The sequence below is a fragment of the Myodes glareolus genome, chromosome 5 (assembly GCF_982192425.1).
Source record: "Myodes glareolus chromosome 5, mMyoGla1.1, whole genome shotgun sequence".
Classification (NCBI taxonomy): domain Eukaryota; kingdom Metazoa; phylum Chordata; class Mammalia; order Rodentia; family Cricetidae; genus Myodes; species Myodes glareolus.
Window position 1 is genome coordinate 50765171 of NC_142030.1, and position 25645 is coordinate 50790815.

General features: G+C 43.7%; 1 protein-coding gene across 3 annotated transcripts in view; it reads right to left on the bottom strand.

The window, feature by feature from the left end:
• Ptprg (protein tyrosine phosphatase receptor type G) overlaps positions 1-25645 on the bottom strand; it is a 674545-nt gene that overhangs the window by 265064 nt on the left and 383836 nt on the right. For all 3 annotated transcript variants that reach the window (XM_048420806.3, XM_048420808.3, XM_085687941.2), the window contains exons 3-4: positions 19817-19996; positions 9160-9308 (exon numbers count right to left, since the gene is read on the bottom strand). In XM_048420806.3, the coding sequence (XP_048276763.1) occupies positions 9160-9308; positions 19817-19996 (329 nt within the window). The remainder of the gene's footprint in view (positions 1-9159; positions 9309-19816; positions 19997-25645) is intronic.

The following is a 25645-nucleotide window of genomic DNA, read 5'->3' on the forward strand; positions in this document are numbered from 1 at the left end:
GGACTATTTGAGATGACATACACATTTACTGCTTATCAAGCGACTAACAGAAGGAGACATTTTGCAGAGTTTTGTAAATATACTAGACTAAAGCTCACTTTCCATAAAGAGGGCTAAAACAAGGATCCAGGGAATATACATATGGTATGTTTCACACACAGTTATAGCACACTAGCCCAGGCTTATCCCGCTGATATATGGGGACAAAGAAACAAAGGGACAGAGCAGATACAGTTGCAGAAACAAGCACAGGGGTGGCTGAAGACTGGAACCTTTGTTCCAAGACACCCATGATCTTGGAATGCTAAATACTGAAAGATAACCGGGAAATGTCCCCGAAGCATCCGCATCCTCAAGTAGCGCTGTCAGGCTTTAATGAAGACAGTCAGAAGCCAGGGTGGTATCCGAATGTAAGAGCCGGGATGTAGAAGTTATGTCCCACATATTAACCTGACTTTTACAGTTCTATCTTTTAAGACATCATCAAACATTCAAGAGAGGAAATTCCTTTTTTTTCCAGATAATTGAGTTTGGCCTCACTCACCTTGTTGGTGTACCTATATCCCTGTAAATGTGTCCAGGACACAGTCTGCACTGAACACACTGCCAGGAGCACAAGCCAGTTTGGGAAGCCTGCAGAATATCCTTCCTGCTCCATTCAGGGGTGCTGTGGATTTCTGTGCCAGGGACTGAAAGGAGTGAGAGGAAATAGACTTTCAAACGGGACTTCTTTCGATTCCCTATAAATCTTCTTGCCTGTCCCTTCCCAGTGGCGAGGGCACTAAAGAACTAGCTAAAGGCTTTAGATTTAGGATGGCTTGAAGCCTTTCAGCTCCAGTTTTGACAGGGTACAATAAAAGTGGGTGTAGGGGGGTGTGAGCCGCATGCCAGTAAATCCTCCGGACTTGAACTCACAATACATGTGATCAGGCTGCCAGAGGTCTCCACATCATAGCACAAAGGTCTCTCCAGCCAGCTTTATTTGAGTTTTTCAGGTTGGAAAAGGATTCTGAAAAGAACATCGTTCAAAGCTCTGGGAATAAAGATTGTGAAAGAGAAAAAGAGAAAAACCAGAAAGCTTATGAAGAAATCAATTCTGGGATGCCTGCAGTTGAAGTCTGTAATAAAGATGCTATACCCCAAAATGAAATAGAAGAACTGTAAATATCTATCGGTATTTTAATACACTTAATTGTGTAGAGTTAAAGCGTGTACATGAGATTCGAGACAAAGCTAAATGACTGCTAAATCTAAAAGGTTACTATAGTGAAACACATAAGGTTATCCAATAAGCCATACGAATACCTGCATTTGCCCCCTGTGGCTACAGCAGCCATGAGGCATTCGTTTAGGAGACAATTCCACTATGACCAGTAATTGCTGGGTTGTGAATCAGAACTTTCAACTTGTTCAGTCTACAATGGCTGCTACTTTATGTCCTTTGACCTTTTCTGCTCTTGCTAGAAGAGGAAAAATGACAAATTACTTACTACAGAAAATTCCTCTTAAATAACTTCCATTGGTTTCCGGCTAACTTATGACCTAATTCCATGACTGAGGCTGAGAAGCTGAAAGTCTACATGTTTCCACTTAGGAGCCATAATTTGCATGTGGCGAGCGGACATGTGGAATACAGAAGCGGTTTGTCCAAACAGAATTATGCTGTTGTAATATTTAAAATGGAACCAGTGAGATCGTTCAGTGGGTAAGGAACCTTGCTGTCAAGCTCAATGACCTGAATTTGAGTCCAGGAAACTACACTGTGAAAGGATCAAACTCTCTGAACTTGCCCTCTGATCTCTATACACACACCATGGCAATGTGCCCCCCACCTATACAAGATATTTTAAAAGATAAAGTGAGTTTCACAGATTTAGTATTAAAAACAAAATGCAAGAGATCTCAATCGTAACTTTCTGTAGTTGGTTTATACTGGAATAATATTAAGGTAAATAAAACATTTTATTAAAATCAATGAAATTGTGATAGCTTTTATAATGAATAATAATAAATGTCTGCATGAAACAAACTGTTCAGTTTTAATCAAATCATCTGTTGCTTCTAACCACTTTTAATGCAGGCTCTAAAAATTCAGGATAGCAACGCACAGTTCATGTGACATTCACCCTAAGGCAGTTCAGCTCGCAGTGACTTAACTGGACAGTCTTGGCAACCATAATACTCTTCGCAGACCACAGACATCCCCTGTGCTGTCTACACCACTTGCCCAGCACTGCACTCTCCACAGAAAACAGACATCCATGTGCCGTCTACACCACCTGTCCACCTGAGAGCAGTTGACTGCCCCCCCCCAATTCTCTTTCCTTTCACACATAAGCAGGCAGAAACAAGATATGTTTCAACCACGGGAAGTTGCTGGTTTGTCTCTATGTGGGCAGCCAGGCTATGAGCAGACAGGTCTTCCCTGGAGCACAGGTGGGGAATGACAGATAACAAGTTCAAACAGAATCCGGGGGAAGTGAGCACCAAACGAAGTCAGCCAAGATGGACCATTTCCTGTTCCCTAGACAGTCCCTCATCTTGACCACGAATGTTCATGACATTGTGGAAGAAAAGGATCAGGAGAACACCAAAATACATCTAGCCTTCCAGCAGAAAGATGATCGACATACCAGGTCAGGGCTCCAGTGACCAAGGATTCTGCTCTAAAATGCTGAAGCCGGACACGGGGGCACAAGAACCACAGAACAGTCTTAGACATCTCTCGGAGACCAAAGAGAATTTTGTGGCTATTTTTATTTTGTAGAAACTTACTTGGTGATGAATCCTGATGTGAGGAAACATGAAAGTATTTATAGAACGTATATTTCTATTTAATATGGGCATTCTATTCAGGGACAGCTTTCGTGATATGAGTATCAACTGTAGCACACACACACACACACACACACGCAGATGTCCCCACACACAATCTAGAACCTTTCGAAAAATGACAGAAGACTCTAAACCATTTGGCCTCCAGAGTCGGAGATAAGGAATTGCCACCCTGAACCATACAGTAATGTGTATATGGGGAGTATGAAGAAGACCTCCTTTGCTTCTCCCTACTTGGCAAGATGCTCTAACCAGAGCTGAAACGAACCAGCTGTGAGTCTAGCTGGAAAGGCAGCCGACAATCAATTTGGATCATTTAAACTTATTGAAGACGTCAACTTGTAAAGCACCAGTACATCTGAATCAACAATTCCCGCAAACTCTTATTGTAATGAATACGATTTTAATTACCATAGACAACAGTGCGCAATGAACCTCCACTTTAATGGCGCTCTCAGAGGTTCTGTCTGGAGGTTTTCCTTAGAATTCACTCCAGCATCCATTATTAGTGGAAATGCGGTGTGATACAACTCCTATCTGCGTGTTAGGCAGCGTTCGCTACAGGACCAACCACAGGCCAAAGAAAGCATACTGGGCAGGGCAAGAGTAGGAAAAGAGACATTGTCGAGAGAAGGGTGGTGGTGCTGACAACAGGAAGTGGCCAAGAAAGAACCGGCCACTCTAACACGACTGTCTCAAAATACTGTTTAGTAGCCCCTCGGTCTACTAAAATACGCCCTGGCCTTACAAAAGGTCGCCAATCTCAGGACCCTTGCATAGTTCTGTTCTAACAACAGGCTCAAACCCAGCCTTTTATCTTTCTCAACATCATTATCTCTACCGAGCCCCTTTGTCTCCTGGCACCGTGCCCCTGCTTCAGAGTCCATCTATGACAGCTGAAGGGACACCGCCAGCTCTGCAAGTGTTCACTTTCGGTATCCACTGCAGAACGCAGACACCAGCAGGCTGGGACTGTGGCTTCCTGATTTACTTGTGTGACCTTAGCATCTTTAAGGCAGAACATCTTCAGTTAGCAGAGAAGCTGCTGCAGAGGGACAGAGGGAACTTGATGGGTCTGTTACCTGTCCCCAAAAGAACATGGCAGCCACTCCCATTTGCTTTTCTAAGTTTAACTGTGAGAGGGAGGGAGGGAGGGAGGGAAGGAGGGAGGGAGGGAAGACAGAAAAAAATAGCTGGCTTTTGAAGAACACTGGATTGTAAAATGATTTTATAGTTAACTACTAGAGTTGATGTTTTTAAGTACAGATACTGTGAGACTAAATCCAGGATATTGACCAGGAAAACAGAGACAGGTCTAAACTGTGCATGCCAAAAAAAAAGTCATAGCTAACCTTAAAGAATCGTGGGAGGGAACAAAATCTACAAGGCTGGCTTTGTTACAGTTTACCCTCAGGGGGTGGGCCCAGGTTCTGAGAGGACAATGCTTGAAATTCAGCCTGCAGGGTGGAAGCCGGGAGGAGTTGTTGAAATTGCCAGGGCTGTGCTGCATCTCAAGAAGCAAGGTTCGCCACTTTTTAAATCAACACTGGAAACAAGCCCTCAGTGTTCAACCATGTTTACAGGGATGCCACCAGGATGCAGGGCGGCCCAACTGCACCAGTGCACACTGGTCCTGCGCTAGTGTCAAACGTGTGACCCTCATGACATCTGTGGGCTTCTGGTACAGAGAGTTGTCACATAAGCTGGTACATTACGAGCATCCTGTCCCCAATGAACTAGAAGCCAGTAGCATACACTGCCAACAACAGTGATGATGGCCAAATGGTCCAGAGACGATGACGGATGTACTCTGGCAGGGGTCATAGGGAGTGGGGATGGGTCCATTCTACCAACCTCAGCGTAATCTTCAACACTGGCATAAACAAAGGTACTTCAATAGACCTTAAAAATAACTCCCTTTAGTTATCAGATTATTAAAACAATGCTCTCCTTCATGCTGGAATTTCCTCAGAAACTACACACTAGGGAGACGAAAAAGGCTGCAAACCCCGGACAGGGAGTCTATTTCCCAAAAACAAGATTTCTCGGTACCTATATGTGTGTGTGCCTGCAGATACATAGACATACATGTAGAGGCCAGACAACCAAAGGTGTCACTGCTCAGGAACTAATCACCTTGTTTTATGACACAGGGTCTCTCATTGGCTTGGAACTTACCAGTTACTGTCAACTGGCTAGACAAGATCACCAAGGATTTACCAGATTCTGCCTCCCTAGCACTGACCTTCCAAAGGCAGGCCACCGTGATGCCTGGCCTTTTCACCTGGGTCCTAGGGGCCGAATTTGGGTCCCAAGCACTACACCAACTGAGCCATCTCTACGGCACCTCCCTGAAAGGCATTTCCACAGTTGCCTAGAAAGAGAAACTGGAGCCAGACTACAGTGGCGAGGAGTGGGGCCAGACAGTGGTGAGGGGTAGGGCCACGCCTGAACTAGGGCAGCTTCATTATGAGCAGCACTTTGTTGCCTGATTTAAACACAGGCCTCATATCAGAACCCTGATAATGGACTTGACCATTCAACGGGCCTCTTTGTTCTCCTTCCCAATCTGCGACATTGAGTAAAATTGGCTGAACTGGCCATTTGAGGACTTACTAAGGCTGCAAGGACCCAAGCTCTGACCTAATTTCAGTAACATTTTGTCACCTGATACACGGCACACCCAAAATGATACCCCAGTTGTAGATCAAATTTTCCACAATACTGGAAACTTTACTTGGTCTCATGGAAAGCTTGAACAAATGGCTAACAGGGGTGCCTATTAACATATCAAAGCAGGCACTGGCTAGCTCCCAAAAATCATTCATTACTTATATCTCCACTTTGCACTTCTCACTCCTCCCCCTACCCTAAACCTCTCCCCTTCTAGGTTCTGCTGGGGTTCTGTCTCCCACCCATATACAACTCAGCTACTTTGGCTTGGTGTCTTCTTGATCCACATGCCTATTTGGTCTCCCTTTCTCCTGGTCTCGTGGCTCATGCCTTGGCTTCTGGTCCCCCTCCAGTTCTCTTTTCTTCCTTCTTTCCTCCCTCCCTCTCTATTTCTCTCTCACTTTCTCTCACTCCCAAGGTCTGCTGGCCATGTTCACACTGAACTCTTCCAGATGCCCCTGAGGGCTGTTTACACTCTCAAGTCTACAATAAACGTTCTCCTCACTCTATACCCAGAACAGAAACATCCGCATTCTTCCACTCAGTAGGGAAGGAAGTGAGCCGACTCTGATGTCCCAACAGCACGGAAATACCAGAAGAGCGAGTGTCAATAATGAGTTTGAGGAAGGCAAGCTATCACCAAATTTATAGACATATTTGAGACAGAAGTGAGCAACTTTCCCGTTCATATTTTACACTTAAATTGGATCCAATTGCCTTTAATCCCCATAATTTAAGTACCTCCAAATATACCACTAAGAACATCAACATGTTATCACAATTTATGCAATTAAGCTATGAGCCAGTTTGGCATGAGGAACCCCGTTAATACAGGCAGGCTTATGACCTGATGCCACTCAAAAGCGAAGAACCCAAGTCACTTGAGCACACAGTAGGTCTGGGCACCAGAAATACCATAGCTTATTCCTTCAGCAATTGATGGCACTCTTGAAGCAATGAGAAGACTAAATGGTTTTCAAAATTCATAAGGCCTCGAAAGAAAATGTAGGTCCGTGCTGCCCACTGATCTAGAACCAAGTATGGGCAGAAGAGCCTGTTCTGGCACCAGAGAGTGTGACTGCAGACAAGCCGCTCACTGATCTAGAACCAAGTATGGGCAGGAGAGCCTGTTCTGGCACCAGAGAGTGTGACTGCAGAGGAGGCACATGAGTTTCCCCCCTCCTGCTCCACAGACATGCTTTCCCAAGCCAGATTAAGTTTTTAAACTTTTGAGCATGAGTCAATGAGCCATGGGCCAATTGAATGGCAACCCAATTTAGGGACAAAGAGGCTTCAGAGCAAAGCTGGCAGGACACAAATCACCTCCTCAACTCCCAGTGCACATAAGAAACGGTCAGAGGATGGGGAACATGGGGACAGCGGACAGGACAAGACCAGAAGGGAAAGCCCATACTTACAAACACCATGTTAAATTTGATTCTAGAAGTAAATTTGTCATGTGTAATAAAAACAAAACAAAACAAACAAACAAAAAAAACCCACCCTAGTACTTCTAAGAGATGATTCTCCCAAGCACAGGGCAGGAGGCCATTAAGTCAAAACCGTACTCAGAATCACATAATTCATGTGACCAGGAGAAGAAGTCCCACAGACAAGGGCACACAGGGCAGAGGTGGGTGCTGCACATTAAACAAACAAGAGAAAACACATAGCATCTTCTGAGAGTAACTATCTCTGTTGTCTCCAGTGCAGGTGACATGGTGATTCATGTAAGTATATACATGGATGTGTACATATATGCATGTGTATGTTCCATCCACAGTTCTTGGCTTCTGATCTTCCAACAAAACAAAGAATGCTTCTCTAGAGAAAAGAAATGAGAATCCTCCTACAAGGTCAGTCTAAAACCGCCATTCTGCCAGACACTATGTCTTGGAACTACCCTTAAGGAAACTGTTCCCTTGTCTGATAGGATAACTAACCCTCCCACCAGGAGGATCTGGTCTCTGTCCAGGAACAAAAATAGTACAGCCAGCCCAAGAAGAATGTGGAGAAACAAGTCTGGCTAGGTTGTCCTTCTTAAATTTTTGTACATGCTTCTATAGTGTTGTTCACACTTTAATGAAATCTGAAAACAACTGTTCATAGGCATGGAACTAGGGGATCTCTGGAAAATGGGAAAGGAAGGGGCACACAGGAAGGTAGAATAAGAATTCATTCATGGTGACGTCAGAAGTTCCCATGTCCAGGATCATAACAGACCCACTCTATATTTTTTTTCCTCTAACAGATTGCTCTAGAACCCTTAAAATATCATTTTCAACAAACTAGTGAAATGTAACTGTTTCCCTAAATTCTATGAGCTATTCTAGAAAATTAACTTGTGACTGAAGTAAGGGTTGCCTGGTAGGAATGAGGTTTTCTGTAGGCTCTGCAGAATACCCACGCAGAGGGAAAGGAACAGACGCCAAGAGCAGCCAACAGAACTGTTCGCACACCATTGGGATGGAAGCTTCACACATTCTGGGATCTAAAGTGGTCTGCGTTGTGAGAATACAGTAAGAAAAGCTGGCGTTGAATGCACTGTCCCATTTATCCTCAAAAGCATCTCCACGGAGGAGATATCCATGTCTTTCCCAATGTGCACAAGTTCTCACACAAGGGTCAAGTCTTCGTAGGAGGTTAGTAAACAGGCCTGAGGAGCTAGGTAATACACCTAACACTTTATAAGTCACACACATTCACGGGGAATACATGTATTTTCATTATGAAGAGGGTCTCAAATATTTATCAGGCTATCAAACGGGACACAAACTGAGAAACATTGAGAGCTGAAAATGATACTCTGCCATCTGGTTCCTAGGATGAAAACATTCCTGCATTCCACAGTGACTCCCTGTTTTATATAACCAAAGACTACCACATCTAGTGAGATCTGCCACAAACCTATCAGGCTTAGCACATGGGAAACAAGCCAATCAGCACAGATTACCCTAACAGAATAAAATTCAAACGTATGAAGAAAGAAAGAAAAAAAGGCCTGCAACACACGTGATGTACCAGGTGACACTGATAAAGAGATTGGTTATGACAGGGACTTCTTTTTCAACTCTATACATCTGAACCGAGGCCTTCTGGTCACTACTTTGGATCATCAAAACGATGGACTCAAAACGACTGAGGAATGAAGCAGTGTCACCATGGGACCTAGCAAAAGAGGACAGGGGTTCATGCCATCAGTGGTCACGTCCTCTGTCCCAACAGCTGGCAGGGACCAAAACAAAACAAACCCTTCAAAGAAGTTCCCAACTCAGAGAGGCTTCTGAGAGTCCTTTACATGTCACCAGCCTTGCCGTTTTCTAAAGAGCGACAGGAAAATCCTCTATGCGTCACAGGAAAAGTCTCCTTCAGACAAAAGGGCTTGAGAAATGGATAGAGATGAGAAACTGTGTCAAAAGGGAAAAAGATGACAGACATCACTGAGCAGGCTAAAGTCGCTGTGTCCATGGACTCTTTATGGCTCTCCTCTAGAGCAAAGCTGAGTCTTGTGGGGAGGGAGCCCTTTGCCATGCTCTAGATACAGGGTTTCCTGAGAAAGGAAAGCAGGGAATGTCCATTTAACCTGCAGAATGACCAAAGTAAGGACACAGCAGCCCACAGTGGGAACCCTGCGGTTCCCAGTTCTCTTACCTCCACAGGAAACCTCCGGCCGTTGACACTGTGCTCTGAGCCAGAGGAGCCATTGCTGTGGCCCCAGTGAAACTCCACCTTCTCAGCTTTGAATCTGCCAGGCAGACCAGCACCACTCACGAAATAATCGTCTTTCAGAAGGATGGCAACTGTCAAACGGGAAGAGAGAGAGAAGAAAAAGAGAGTGAGTTTCAAACCATTGGTCGTTCTGCTGCTTCGGTCGAGTTCACGACTTACCATGGTGTGAATGACTTCCCCATACACTTATAAGACGATTCAAAGCCACCAGCTTGAGTAAATGAAGGCATTGCAGCTACAGAGCGCTCCTGAACCACCAACTGGTTCTTGTGTGGTGTTCTCCTTTGAGCATTAACAGCCATCAATCACCTTCATCAGAAGAGCTGTGAAGATTAGGTTTGCTGGCCATGGGCCAGTTCCCTCACAGAAGAACCAACACAAGACCTGCACCTACAAATCCAGTCGATACCCTTTGAGCCCAGCTCCCTGGTTTCAAGGGGTGCTGAAGCATAGTAAATGGAAGTTTAGCTAAAGTGGGAACTATACATATGCACAACTATGGGGAGGTCAGCATCCACACTTTTGGGGGTCACCCACATCCTTCCAAGTGGTCCATCTTCCATGCTTTGATAATACGTCTAACAAATGCCTCAACTGCCCAATTTGGACTCTGGTGAGCATGTATTCTAGTTTGTCACTGATGTCCTTGACAGAAGACAGAAATTTGCTTGCATTTATCTTCCTAGGCAAAGGGCTAACACAACAGTTCTCAGTGGTGGCAATTCCCAGGGAGAGGTGGCAGAATCTCTTCTCCATTTGACAGAGAGGAGAAAATCGAGATGCTTCTAGAAAGCAAGGCACAGCTAAAGCACTGACTCCTGAGGTTGCCCTAGGATTCAAAGTCTAAAATCAAATAAGAAACTTATGACCTGCATGCTCCTCTGACCAAAAAACAAAATAAAATGAACAAGCCTCAGGCAGGAGAGCATGAAAAAGGTTTATGGAGGCTGGTCCCACAGTATGGCAGCAACAGTGGGTGGACAGTCAGAGCTGTGGATGGAGGTCTTTAGGGTTACACACCAGCCCAAAAAGGCAGTGCACAACCTGGACATTAGTATTTCACTAAAATCCTGGTCCCTAATTCTATTTCCTGTACCCCCTCCCTTTACCTCCAAGCATAAGGAAATTACGTTCACTTGATGACAGCAAATGACAGCATCCGCAACATAAAAGCCTCGACCAGAGAAAATCCTAAATATTAAAAATATAGTTTTCTTTCTCAAACCCCAGCAACAAGAACTCAAAAATCATGTGGATTCTATTCCCACAAACTAGTTTTTCCAAGGGGAATGGGATTATGTAAAAGTATACAAAAGTATTTCAGTTTTACAACTGCTATATTCTCACTCCCATCCCCCACCCCCTAAAGCTGATTCATTCATTCATTTAACAAATTCTTATTGGCTGCTAAATACATGGAAGCTGCCAAGAGATACACTGACTGGCTTAGGATCAAAAGGCAAGCCTGTGTAAGCCATGGGAAGGCACTCAGGTTCTCATTGTCTCTTCTTCCGAAAGCGATCGCAGGCAGAGCCTCACGCAGGAATCCTGCATGAAAATTAGGTCCACATAAAAGATAGGGACGAGACTAATGACCCATTTCTGAAACAGGGCAATTAGTTTCAGTGCTTTGCTATGGAAAGGAAGCATTAAAAGCAAGAGAAGGAGCCCCGATCACATAAATCCCCCTATTATTGCTTTCAAAAGGCACTTGTTCACCAACTTTTGAAAAATACACAGTAAATGTTCAATTAGCGGGACAATGCATTGAAGAATAAAATGAAGTTTAAAAGCAAGCATTGCTTGTGCCAATTAAACAAACGATGGCATTGTTCCAGCCTTGCCCTGCTGGGGGTGTGCTTTAGAATAGAGGTCGGCACACTTTTCCCTTTAATGGCCATTAGTAAATATTTTAGGCTTTGCAGAGCACTGAGTCCCTGGTGGAAACTTGGTGGGAAGTTTACAGGGACCACATGGGAATGAACAAACGCAACTTCATTGCACAAACGTGCTATTTAATCACACTGAAATCTGAACTTAATGTAATTGGTATGTATCACAAAGTATTCTCCGAGAGAGAGAGAGAGAGAGAGAGAGAGAGAGAGAGAGAGAGAGAGAGCATATGTGTACATGGGTATACACATATAAGAGTATAAAAGACAGAGGTCCAAGTTAGATGCTGTCCTCGATAGCTCTTTTTATTTGATGGGATAGACCCTCTCAATGAACCTGGAGCTCACTGATTGGCTGGGCTAGAAGGCCAGTGAGCCCAGACTCCTCTTGTCTCTGTCTCCCAGCACTGAGACTGAAAGAAGGCACCATCTCACTTGGGCTTTATATAGGTGCTGGCATCTAAAATCGGATGCCCATACTTGTCAGGTAAACATGTAGGCCCAAGACGTTTCTCTAGCTATTGTTTGCTTTATCTACTTAAAAAACATTAAAATGGGCACATGTCCTGTCACAAAGTGGAAAAATATTATCAAAATTATTATGAAGCTGTGTTGTAGGAACTTAGCAGGGTCACTGTATCTGGGGTAAACACTAGAATGAATGGCTGCTTTCTAGCCGGACTCTGACCTTGAAGAATCACTGCAGTAAACAGGGAAGAATCTTTGAAGGAAACACCGGCTGCTTTCTGTGATTTGTTGAACTGTTTTGCTGAAGGGGCTTTGCAGCCTTCCACAACTTTGGGCACATGATGCCTCTGGCACACCTGAGGATCTTGGATTATTGGGTATTGCAAATGATACATAATAAAGGACTGAAGTCATGAGGGCCTGTGATGTGTTCCTTTAGTAATACATATGGATTAGATAGGACCTAAGAATGAAAAATTACATTACCCCAAAACCAACTTTGTGTAACAATCAATAAAAACACCTTTGTACGGCTGTTTGGGGTTAAGTCTTTCAGAGAGGTTGGATCTTTCTGCTACCACATGGGTCTTAAATTTCATCTTGGAGTGCCTTCTTGCTTCAACTAATCCACGCTACACAGAACACCCCGACAAAGTTGAACACACTGTTTTTTTATGGGTATTAATTGATGGGTACAGAGTTATTATAGAACGCCTCCTAATGGGTTCTACATCTCCATGTGTCTTTCAGGTCAGTACCAGAACATATAAGCCTGTGTCCAGCAGTGTTCAGGCATGTGGCTGCCAGGGTCTTGAATAGTGTGGGTTATTCTCAGCCTGCTATGAATTCCACAGACATGCTTTCAGCTCAGATGGACGGAAGCAGAGATTTGAGTGTTATCTTTTAGGACACACCCAGGGACTCAGCATCATCTCATGAATATTTGATTCTACCTAAATCATTTATGTCTCTGTCAGGGGTCATTTTACTTGTTATACATGAATAATTAAAGGTATAATTAGGGAACTATGTATCTGAAACATTAATCTCCGTTTTCATTTTATGGAATTTGTCGCCAGACACACAGCATGCCCGTGCATATACAGCCCTCCAAAACCAGCTTATGTCTTTTTACATTTTACTAGACAAAGAAGAGAAAGCTCCCCACCTATATTGTGACAGTTTTTTTCCTAAGGGCCAATGATGAGCACTATTTTGAAATAGGGATAAAATAATAGTTTCACATAAAAAGTCTTATGACAGAGAAGTAGGACCCCCAAGGAAGTTTCCAAATTCTCTGTGCCTCAGTTTACCTCACTGTTTACAAGGGTATAGTAACAGTATCAACCTAGTGAGGCTGAAAGGTACCACTTTCCCAAAGCACCATGTACATTGCCTGGAACCCTGCGTGCAGATGGCGAGGCAGGGTGACTACCATCAATCACTGCAGGAATCTGCGTCAAAAGCGTGTGAGGTCCAGAGGGAAAGCTGTGGCACCCTAAGTGTGATGCTAAATATTTCCAAAGAGCTACATTCGGGCTTCAAAGTGGCTCAGTGGTAGAGCCCTTCCTAGCATGCTCAAGCCACGGGTTCCATAACCAGCTAAAGACACAAGGCAGAACTTAAACCTAAAGCTAAGCAGGCCTACATCAACCCTGGGAGGTAACTGAAGGACTGAACTGTCCCTTTCCCTTTTCATTCATTTCCACACAGATGGAAACAAGACACTTTCTCTTACAAATCATTTCAATTCTTCCTTTTTCTTTGAAAAGAAAATCCGTTACTGATTCACTTCACTCTTTGTTTCAAGAGGAAATATTAAACTAGAACTTAATAACACAGGAACCTTTGATTGATTTTCATGGATTACAGACTTAATTTAAACAGAGATTCTGTTTTGAACCTCTGGGTTTTCCATTTATGATTTGAATACAAAGCTTTCTTTGAAAAAAATCACCTTATTTAATGAAAATAAAATTATCAAAGTTGAAGAAAAAGACTAAGTGACAAATACTACAAGAACAAATGAAAACAACAGAAATAACAGCTAAATGTTGGTAAGGCAGGGATGAGGGAGTCTGCAAGTAAACATTTCAATACTGGAAGCAACGATTAAAACAGAAAAGTCTGCGAGGACCTAAGCTTGGGACATGGAAAGTCCCATTTCTAGTGTTCTTTATTAGATGGTGAGGCCTTTGGAAGGAGTCGAGCTCAAGATGTTGGAGTTTTCACGCATGGAATGAGTACCCTCAGAAGTATGCAGAGAGAGGCTCTTTGCCCTTCCCACCCAGGGGAGGACACAGTTAGAGCAGACCCTCTTGAGACTGGAATCACAAAGGTCTGAATTTTGGGCTTCTACTTCTGATGTCTGTGAAAAAACGGGTAAGCTACTTGTTGCGTAATGTGTTGTGACAGAAGCCCGAATTGAGAAAGACGGTGGAACAGGCAAAGAAGGAAGGGAGAGAGGGAGGGAGGGGGAAGGGGAGGGAAAAAGGAGGAAGGGAAAAAGGGAAGGAAGTGTGAGGGAAAAAGGAGGAAGGGAAAAAGTGAAGGAAGAGGGAGGGAGGGGGAGAGGGAAGGAGGGAGGGAGGGAGGGAGGGCCATTCACGTGAGTGGATTTTCTAGGACTTTCTGCTCACATGGACCAAATGCTAACAAGGACTGTGAATAAATCAAAACAGAAAAAGTGCAGAGGGGGGGATACATTGGGACTTCAAATTCAATGTTTTTGATGACCTGGAAGTCTAGGTCCAGGCCCACCGCAGCAGTCACTGAAGGTCTTTCTTTGGGCTCTAAGCTCAAAGTCTCCCTCAAGACAAGGCAAGAATGACTCTTCAGGATACATAGAGTCAACATCTAAGGTATCCTCTGTAGCGAACTGGTACAGATCTCAGTATGGGAGACTCATTTGAGGGGACACGTCAGGAGGCTTGCAGGGAGTTGCAGAGGCGTTATCATAAGTCAAGCAGTCAGGCAGACAGAAGTAAATAAATAAGAACCTGGTTTCCTCTGTAGACCAGTGAGCAATTAGTGTGTTCTTAAGTCTACAGTTCTTATCATATAGCTCTACTATAAAGTTCCCCAGGTCAGGAAAACTCAAGTAAACAGAATGGTCTCTGACTCTTGTTATTAGTTGCTGTGAACTATGAATCTACAAATGTGCTCACTGCCGTCAATATTTTTATTAACATAAAATGATCTTTTTATTTTAAGTCTGTGAGCATTTGCTTGCACACAAGCATGTGCACTATGCTTGTGGCTGTTGCCTGCAGAAGCCAGAGAGGCTGATGAATTTCCTGCAGTACAGATGGTGTGAGCTACCAAGGAGCAATGGGAAACAAACCTGGGGCCTCTGCAAGAGCAGTTGGTGCTTTTAACTGTTGAGCCAGCTGTCCAGCCTCTCATAACCATTATTTGAAGATGACCACAGTAAGTGCAATGTTATTTTCAGATTTAGGAATACAGTCAGAGAGAAAAAAATACAGTAAATCAAAATGCAGCGGGAAAATGGAAGAATTATGGTCTATGGTAAACTTGTTTACTATGTGTTCTAGTACTGAAAAACCTACTGATTCAAAACTATATAAAAGTCTCTAATAGTTAAAAAATCATAAGAGGAGAAGACTTATCAGAATATGTCTGAAATCCCATGGGAGCTTTAAGCCCAATCACTTTGCTAGACATTAATGCCGAGACAGTAAGATTACACTGCAGTCTTACTATAGAACCTTGTCTTTTCATCCCATGCAAATCAAACAAAGAGGATGACACCGGGTGGCTGGGCAGTAGAACTGTAAATCAGACGGTTACATCTCCTGGGCTGGGGAAGAGACAGAGAGGGCTCATTTGTGTAATCAGGGTATTATAGATAACCTGCCAGGGTGGGAAAGGCGCAACCAAGCCTCCCTATGATTTACAGAACGAGACACACAGAGAGAAAGAGAGAGGGAGGGAGAGGGAGAGGGAGAGGGAGGGAAAAGAGAGAGAGGGATGTAACACGAGGGGCCTGCTTCTTGCCAAGCTGTCTCAGGCTTTATGTGGATGCAGTTGTCCACGTGGGCGCCATTCTGTAACGGGGTGTGTGTGTGTGTGTGTGTGTGTGTGTGTGTGTGTGTGTGTGTGTCAGGAGCAAAGACAGATCCAAAGACTAAGACTGTTTTCCAGGAAACCACTGTCTCCATGTAACAGGAAGTGTTAAATATTAGCTTTCTATATTGATATTTCAGTATCAGGACTCATTCTATTTTACAGATAAGTAACCTCAGATCTCGACGGACAGGGAATACATTTTGGATTTACTTTCTGGAAATATGAGCTTTGTAAAAATACTTCTACAGAAGAAAAAAAATAGGCTTAAAAAATAATGTTTTGAAGGCTAGGGATCTAACACAGTGGGAGAGAGTCTGCCTAGCAATGCACAAAGAGCTGGGTTACATCATTAGCATTAGGAACAAAATAAATGGAGAAAAATTAATGATTTGAGAAAGAGAAGATTGTTTTCATTATCTAGGTATGAAAGATAGATATGACTACAGCAACAACAGACCACAGGGCTTATCTAGTATGAATTTTTAAAAGAATAAACTTAATTTTTCTGGTAATTATAGATTCACATCTAGTTTTAGGAAACAGGTAAAGATAATATCCCCCAGAATAATGTTTCAAAACTCACAATATGTATGCAAAAACATCCCCAAAGAACATGAAGGCTCCAGGTTATGTCTCAGTGTGATTCACTGGAAATTAGCAACTTACACTAAGCAGGTACAAAGGACTCTGAGCTGACGCGTACTGAATTCACATGAATTATATAAATGGATATGATCCAAACAGAACCCTCAGGGGGTGGAAATGTCTCCAAAATACTAACAAACCTGCGGACTTAATTTTAACATCAACATAATGAAAAGTATCTAGGCTTTATCATTTAAAAAGAATACAAGTTGGTTTCAGTACCAAAGTTTCGATAATACTGTATGCTGAAACTTTTAAGATCTCAAATGTCAGGTAGTGGGCGTTACTCGAAACACTCCCCCCCAGCCCTCCATCATCTTAGTGAACTTAAGGGCCACCATCTAGTCTCCCGTGAATCCCACAGTAATACAGGGAGTCTAAGAAGTATGAGGGACTGCATCCTGCTTCTCCCTAGCACCTCACTTCTGCACGCAGACAGATGTATCCGCGTGCGACTGGCTGTGCTCCAAACCCAGAGGCTCACACTCTGAGCAACAGGTAGCCCATCACTCTAGGAAGCCGGCAGGATGACAGAGATTGCTAATCAGCTTCGGGAAGGCCAAGGTCATGAATCAACTTACACTGAGTGAACCCTGCACACGGTTGAAACCTTTCACTGGTGATTCCAAGCTGAAGGCTGTCAGTGAAACGTGTTATCTCTGCAGAAGGCTGTCAAGCATTGCAAGTCAAGGAGAAAACTGCAGGAGGGCACCCGGTGAGCTGCCTCTGGCCGGCTTCAAGGATGAGGCACTGAAGTGGCACTGACTCCAAGCTCTCGTTACACCGAGCATGACAAGGCTCTCACCCACTGTGTTCAGATGGCATCACGGTTTTCCAAGGAACACTAACATTTGATATACAAAATCTGACACTGGCCCAGGAGTGGGCGGAAACAGCAAATCCATGATCTATGCTGAAGGTGGAGACAGGAGACAGAAAGGCATTTGGAAATAACACTGTTGCGGTGTGTGACATGGCTGGACTGGCCAAGTTGAGAATAGAGAGAAGCAACACCCAAAAGTTGTCTGTCAACCTCTACTCTACACACATGCTGGGGCATATGGACACCACCACCATCACACGCACATACACACACACATGCACATACGCACGCACGCACGCACGCACGCAGACCCCAGTGCACTGATATCAATAAGTAACGTTGGTGGGTCACCTACTATAAAAGTGGGTAAATCAAGTTCCAAGAAACAACTGTCCGCTACACTGCCCTGTGGTGGTTTGAATGAGAAATGTCCCCCACAAGCTCTAATATCTGAATCCCAGCTGGTGATGCTGTTTGTGGAGGTGATGCAGTCTCATTGGAGGAAGCATGTCACTGAGGGCAGGATGTGAGAATTCACAGCTTCCCTAACTTCTCCTTTGCCTCCTGCTTCAAGCTCGCAGATGAGGATGTGAACGCTCAGATTCCTGTGCCATGCCTGTTTGATGCCACGATGGGACTCCGTCTGGCACCAAAAGCCCAAGTAACCTCTTCGTCTGACAAGCTGGCTTGTTTATCGTCTCATCCAGCCACAGAAAGGTAACTAGTAAAGAGCAGAAGGGGACTGGTCCACAGAGCCTTTTGGGAAAGAGGCCAATGCCGAGAACCACTGTAAGGAGTGTATGGCCAACAGTTGTGTGAGCAAGTCAAAGCAGTTTCAGACAGGGGTTGGTCAAGAAAATACATCCCTAAAGCTGTAACCAACGAGGTTTAAAGGAAACGCAAGACAGAGGTTCACTAACTCACATGGGGACAAGGCAGATAACTTTATTTTAGCACAACATAGAGCCTCAGGTCATGGGGTCCTGTATATTACTAAGAGTGACTTCATTGGTTGATCGTGTATATTACTAACAGTGACTTGATTGGCTGGTACTGTATATTATTAAGAGTGAGTTGATTGGTTGGTTCTTTATACTACTAGAAGTGACCTGATTGGATGGTCCTATATATTACTAAGAGTGACTTGATTGGATGGTCCTCTATATTACTAAGAGTGACTTGACTGGTTACAAAGGATTCACTGTAATGGGGGAATAGAGGAAGGGAGTAAGGACTTATATTTTAATGGACTCAAGTTATAAGCAGTTAAGTAAAATGATGATTAAAATCTCTTTAGACATGAACTTAACCTGTGGCTACAGTAAGCAGTGACATAATACACACCCAAGTGTTTCCAGGGACATCAGAGATGAGGGCACAGCATAACATCATCTGGGACTTCTGTGAACATTCCGGAAACCCGTAGCTGCACAGGCATAGTTAACCCGTAGACTTATCATGGTGAAAAGATGGTACTCTCCTCAGCAAGCCCTGATGACAGGTGGCATTCAGGAAAGAAGAAGGTTCAAGCAGCAGGACTGAGCCATAGAGGCTGGGTTAGCTCATGCCACTCTAACAATTCTGAACAAAGCACGTTGTCAAGGAAGATAGGGCATCTTTCCATCAGTCCACTTGGCACAGTGTTTTCTCACAGGGTTTCTTGTATCTATGGGGCATGTGGTATGGTAGCCAAGGAATCTACGTAGCGGCTGAGCTGTGCAGACGTGTTTACTACAGGAAGCTCAGTCTCATCTCATTTCATGGTTTGTCTGAGACAGGATCGTACTGTGTATCCCTGGTTGTCCTGGAACACTCTCTGTTAACCTGAAACTGATTTCAAACTCACAGATTCACCTGTCTCTGCCTCCTGAGTGCTGAGGTTAAAAATGAAGGTCACAAGGCCCAACTTTTATTTACATTTTAATTAAAACTTAAATTGAAATGGAGCCCCCAGTAAATAGTACCTGCCACATCAGGTGTTTAGACTTAGAAAGTTTCTTCTTCAAGTCCATTCTATGAACCTAACACATTGAATTCATTGGACAACCATAACCCTCTAAGATCGGTATTATTTTATTGATGTGGGAGTTCCCTCTGTGTGCTGTGATTACCATTAATGAATAAAAAAACTGCCTTGGCCTGTTGATAGGGCAGAACTTAGGTAAATGGGAAGACAGAACTGAATGCTGAGAGGATGAGGACAGAGTCAGAGACGCCAAGGATCTGCCGCCAGAGATAGACATGCTGGAAATTTGCTGGTAGGTCACAACCTCATGGTGATACACAGATTAATAGAAATGGGTTAAATTGAGATGTAAGAGTTAGCCAATAATAAGCTAGAGCAAATGGGTCAAGCAGTGATTTAATTAATACAGTTTCTGTGTGATTATTTCAGTTCTGAGTGGCCAGGACAAACAAGCAGCTCCTCCTCCAACATCTGATGGTATATATTTTATATATTTGTCAAAACTAGGGCAAAAATATCATTAGGTATTTGCCTGAATTCACACAATGGGGGTACGTCAAACCAAAGATTGGTGTAGGTGGCCTATAGCAGTAGACACTATTTAAGAAGCAAGCTGGAATGAAGTCACACACCAAAGACATCCCAACACAGATTTTGGTTGGTGGTCAACAAAGATAAAGAAATCAAGGAGTCTACCTGTTTTCCCTGTGTTCTTCATCCAGGTCTTGTTAGAGGACTCATTGTCGAACCCATGAAGCTGAAGCTCCTGGTATTCTTCACCAACACGGGCTTGGTGGTCTGAAATGTCGATAGGAGACTGATGACTTCCTCGGCAGCTGGCACTAGATGTGACCCAGTGCTCAGGACCATAGGCACCTGGAGAGAAAAGTGACACCTCAGTCCTCGTGGCCTAAAAGTCTGCATCTAAACAAGGAAGATATATGGCTAAGGGGGCTGCGGAGGGACTTGGTGGCTAAAGTGCTGAGAGCAAACATGAGGACCCGAGTTCAGATCCCCAACATCCATGTCAGACCGGGCATGGTGGTCCATGTTTGCACCTTACATTAGAAGAAAGTGGAGTGAGCCCAAGGTTACACAAAAAATTCTGTGTTAAAACAGAAGGGGAAACTCTGTAATATGTGGACCTTCTGCCCTGCGCACAAGCCCATAAGCACATGTGTGCACACATACATGCACATACACACCCTGATGTGGACCTCTCTCTGTTGTACTCTCTCTCTCTCACGCATGCACACTCCATTCACAGACCAGCCCAGTACTGAAACTAGATCTCAGAGAACTTGAGATGGTTTTGGTCTTTGATTTACAAACAAACTCTTGCTTGCTTCATTATGATCCAATTCAGGAAGCTGTGCAGAAGGGTCTGGAGAGTTGTTCACAGTTTTGAAAAAGTTTAAGTAAATGTCCTAAAAATAAGCTGAGTGCTCATTCATAAAAAGGGGCTTAATTAAGCATGTTTTGATACCGAGAACCATATCCCAAGTATGGCCTTCCTCTTAGGTCACAATAGTCAGTAAAACAAGAGAATAAAGAAACAAACTCAAGACTAAATACAATCAAACAGGATGGACATCACTATGAGTAATGGAGGAGACCTTCATTGAGTACAGAAGGGTTCTCAGCTTGTCCACAGGTTTTGCCTGAAACTCCTTCCCAAGCTTCTGTCTAAAACGCCATGGAAGGAAGAGACTGCTGTTGAGACTCGGCACTCAGAAATAACAGACTTCTAGGAAAATGCACGTCACTAATAAAGAGAGAACCAAAATACAGTAGATCTCAGATGGGTCCCAATAAGGCAGAAGGTCGGAAAACACATTGCATTCGCTGCCCTGCCTTATTTGAAATGAAACAGTAGGCTAATGATGGCTGTTAAGTGGAGGACATGTTCTTAGAGCTTTCTGCTTCTGGACCTCGCACTTAATCTTGTTGATACAGCAAAGAAAGAAAGATGAATCTGCTGAGAAGATGAAGAGGAATCCTTTTAGCCTCGGGCCAATAGAAAGTCTAACAAAATCAAAGGAGGAACCACAGGTATCTAAGTATAGCAAAGACACACATACACACGGATGCATGCACCCATGCTCACACACATGCACACATACATACACCTGCATACACAGAACATATACATACACACATATATACATACTCACCCATGTATAAATACATACCTGCACAATGCACACATACACACACTCACTCATGTGTAACTGGCTTGGACAGCCAGCCTTCAAATCATGGCACAGAGACTTATTAATTATAAATGCTTGGTCTAAGCTTGGCTTGTTTCTAGGTAGCTTTTTTGTAAAACTTAACCTATTTCTATTCATTCATGTGCTGCCCTGAGGCTAGTTTACCTCATCTACATACTGCCCACCCTGTTCTTCTGCTTTCTCTGTAGCTGGCTGGCTGGCCACTGGCTGTCTCCCCTTTTCTTTTTGCCCTCGAGCACCACCAATCCCTTCTCTTCCTAGCTATTGGCCATTCAGCTTTTTATTAAACCAATCAGGTGCCTTAGGCAGGCAAGATGAAACAGCAACACATCTTTACATAGTTAAACAAATGCAACACATCTTTACATAGTTAAACAAAACTCTATTTTACAACACTCATGGACATGCACACACACACACACACAAGCCCACAATACATACATGTGCACACACACAGTCAAGCACGCATACACACATGACACACTTACACATATACATACACACGTGCACACATACACACACTCCATTGCAACTTAGTTTTCGACTCTTTAAGTATCACATAGAAAAAGGAGGATAGAAAAGTGAATTAGGCATTTCTGTGCCTCCTCACACAACTAGCTGGTGTGAAAGGAACAGCAGAAAGACAGTAAATTCTCTCTCCTCCTGAATAAGAGCCCCAATAGGTGTCCTTGGTCCCTTCTGCCTAATGCAGCTCAAAACAGACACAGACAATGGCACCAGGAAAAAAAAAAATAAGACAGCCACAGACATCTTCTCTGTCAAAAAAAAAAAGGAAAAGAAAAAGTTGGAAGTTTCATAGCTGCCAGAGCAATTGGAATAAGTGCTTAAAATGATTTATATCCTCGCCCTCTGGAAAATACTTCAGCTTGGCCATAATGCTGGGTCATTTTCCCAAATGCCCATCCCTAACAGTAAGAGACAGAGAGAGAAAAAAGAATGGACTATCAGAAAGAACTCATTCACACATAGGAAAAGGTATAATAAGCCTAGGGCACTTTCGAGTCATTTGCAAGTGTTTAATACTTTCTAGAAAAAGTCAACATTGCTGTTTTCCTTAGGGTGAGAGAGCAGTGAAGCGGGCAATGTCAAGGGCTTTGCACACAGAACACTGCCCCTCTTGTGTAAGTTCCCCGAGGCTAACATGAGTCACAAAGAAAAGCAGTGTACTTCTGCAAACATTTCAGCCCAACTTTATTTTCGTTCTCTATGTAGCTGAGGCGTTCAGAGGGAAGGGACGCAACAAATGACTCCAATTAGTCTCCTGCCACAGCCACAGTTTTCTTCCAGAGGCCACAAAAAATACATCAACAAACTGAGTGAACCAACTGCTGATACACAGGATGGAAACCCAAATGTGACTGATGGTTAGCTACGAAGGGTCAGCATGCCCAAAACATGGGATGCTGTATATGGGCATCCACAAATGAAATGCCTTAGAGAGACCTCCTAGTGCAATAGAGTGATGACCAATGCCATAGGAACCTAATGCTAAACATATACAACACCCAGGAAATAATGGAGGCAAACCATCATTGTCAAAATGGATACTTAACAATTATCCCACTAGACCGCCACTACTACACTAATAACCATTATTATTATGGTAAAAAAAATACTAAAGTCAGCAGAGTGTTTACCATCCACATTAGGTGGGTGAAATACAATTTAGGCGGTTATAAAAAAATAATTAATGCTCACACTGGTGGGATTCGCGCACGACAATCTAAGGGTTCGAGCGGACTGCATGCTTGCCTCCACACTTCCAGCCAATATACATTCAAGTGCAATTTTAATTGAAACTGATCTTCCACTTCAGTTTTCAAATTAATTCTTCTTTGGAGTGCTTCATGCTCCAGACACCCTTGCTTTGCAAACCCCCCTATGTCATTAGCGGAGGAAATAGAACACTTTCTCCAAGCTCACAGGTATCGATTACCTATTTTCACTTCGAGGCACGGTTGCCCATCCACACTGTAGATGTCTCTCTGCCGTGGAGCTTTGTAAAAGTTCGTACTGTTAATCATTCACAGTCTCACCATGTTGGGTGTTTCTGGCTTTTAGAACTTTAAGCGTTTCAAAGTCAAAAACCAAACAAATGAAAACACAAAATGACCTTAAAAGTTATCTGACCCCTAAGGTCTCTGAGAAAAAAACAGAACGAAAACAAGCCGCCAGCAAGATGGCTTCCTCTCAAGGAATGACGTTACCCAATGAAAATATGGGAAATTCATTTGCAGGCTGGTTGTCTCTTAAAGACTTAGAATGGGCAGGATATTTGCATTTCAGGAGCTCAATTCATTTCACACAGCTAATCCCTCTGACAATGCAACTTCCTGACAGGCTCACATTCTCCAATGGGGAAAGCTGGGCCAGGGTAAGAGGCCACAGGCTGACTCTTCCCTGCCCAAAGTAATGTGCCTGTTAAAACTCTTCAACCAATTAGACCAGAATGGAGACACCCTGCCAACCTTTAAATACCAAGAGAATCTAGTAACATCCTTCATTCAGTTTAGGATGAAAATATTTCTCTTTAATGAATGCAATGAGACCATGGGAAGTCGTTGACTAAAAACGTGGTTTTCATAAAAATGGCCCTCTCCAACAGGCAATCTTGCTTCCGTTTTTGCCTCTCCATCACTATCACTCACTTACTACTTGCTCCTAAATATCTGTCTTCCCGACTTGTGAATATATCTATAAGACAAGGTTCTTCTTCAGTACAACTTCAAATCTCCTAGGCAGGATACCTGCATCACTGCCCCACCTCCAAACAATGGGCCCTTCCAGACAGCAAAGCCGGACGGGAGACTGGCCATGGACAGGACATATGAACACAACTATGTCCCATACTAACCATGGCTACTGCTCTTCTGGATGCTCCATATCCCAAACTATCCCTGGGGCTTCGCAAACCCCTGCATCAACTAGAAGAACAAGGAAACAGTGTGCCTTAAAAGCAGGTGATGTCAGCCACATCATCTTTCCACTTTCTGTCCTTTCTCCAAGTACCCTGAGAGAACAGGGATCTGCACTCTACAGGTGGGACTGGAACCAGTTCAGACTCCTGCTGTGTGGCCCACTTTATTAAAGAGTCTATGTTGACATGACATAAGGTAGAGGGATTTGAGTAAAGAGATTCCCAGTTGAGAAAACGCCTTCACTAGATCTACTTGTAGGCAAATCTGTAGAGCATTTTCTTGATTAATGATGGACCAGTAAGGGCCCAGCCCCTGTGGGCGGTGCTGTATCTGGGAATAGTTCTATAAACGAAAGAAGAGCAAGATGGTAGGCAGCAGCCCTCATAGCCTCCTGATTCCGATCTTCACTTCCTGCCCTGTCTTCCTGGATGCCCGAAGAAACAAACTCTTCCCTTCCATGTTTCTGGTGGTCATGGTGTTCTATCACAGCAGCAGAAACCTAACCAAAACAAGACCCTACACCTAAAAGGATGGTCCTTCTATGTGTCTCTCCTGAACCTCCTCCCTTTACCTCCCACCATCTCACACCTGGCGCAGGCTTCTCGGTAAAGACCTAAAGCATACGTTAAGAGGAAAAACAAAGAGTTGGAAGAAGAAACAAAAGAGGGACAACGTATCTTCTACTGACACTCTGCACACTCCTGGCCATGATTTCACTTTAATTTTGTACATTTATCTGCAGACTGTTTAATAAATCTCCTTAATTTCCTGGGTCTCTAGGGTCAGGATGCCAATTTCATAGGTAAATACTCCTTAGCTTCATTAACACATCGAATTAGTCTGAACTGCAACAAGGTAAGATGTGCTGCGAGCTGATGATGAGCAAACTGAAAAAGCCAAGCCTGAGGATGGTGCCTTTTAATGGAAGGCTGTAACAGGACCTGCTTTGGATGCCCATGGGGAAGCATTGGCTAGTTACCATTGACTCTCTCATGGTTTCGAATCATTTAACCGACTTCTCTATTCAAAGACAGTCAAGGGGGAGGAAGCTGATTCCGAGTGATCCATTTAAACACGAACTTAAAACACACTCGGTGCTGGGCCCACTTTCCTAGGGATTCACCATAAGCTTGGCCAACACAAGCTGCTATGGCTTAGTGCCTCATCTAGTGATGAGCTGCTCATATCAAAGGGCAGTAAGTAAACTCTATGAAATACCCCATGCCACGTTCTAGAGCAATAGCAGACTATGATAGCTTGCGGGGGGGGGGGGGGGGGGGGCTAATACAACTACTGGTTTTGTGGCTGGGCTACAAAACATACAGATGACTCTCAAGAAACCGCCTTAGAAA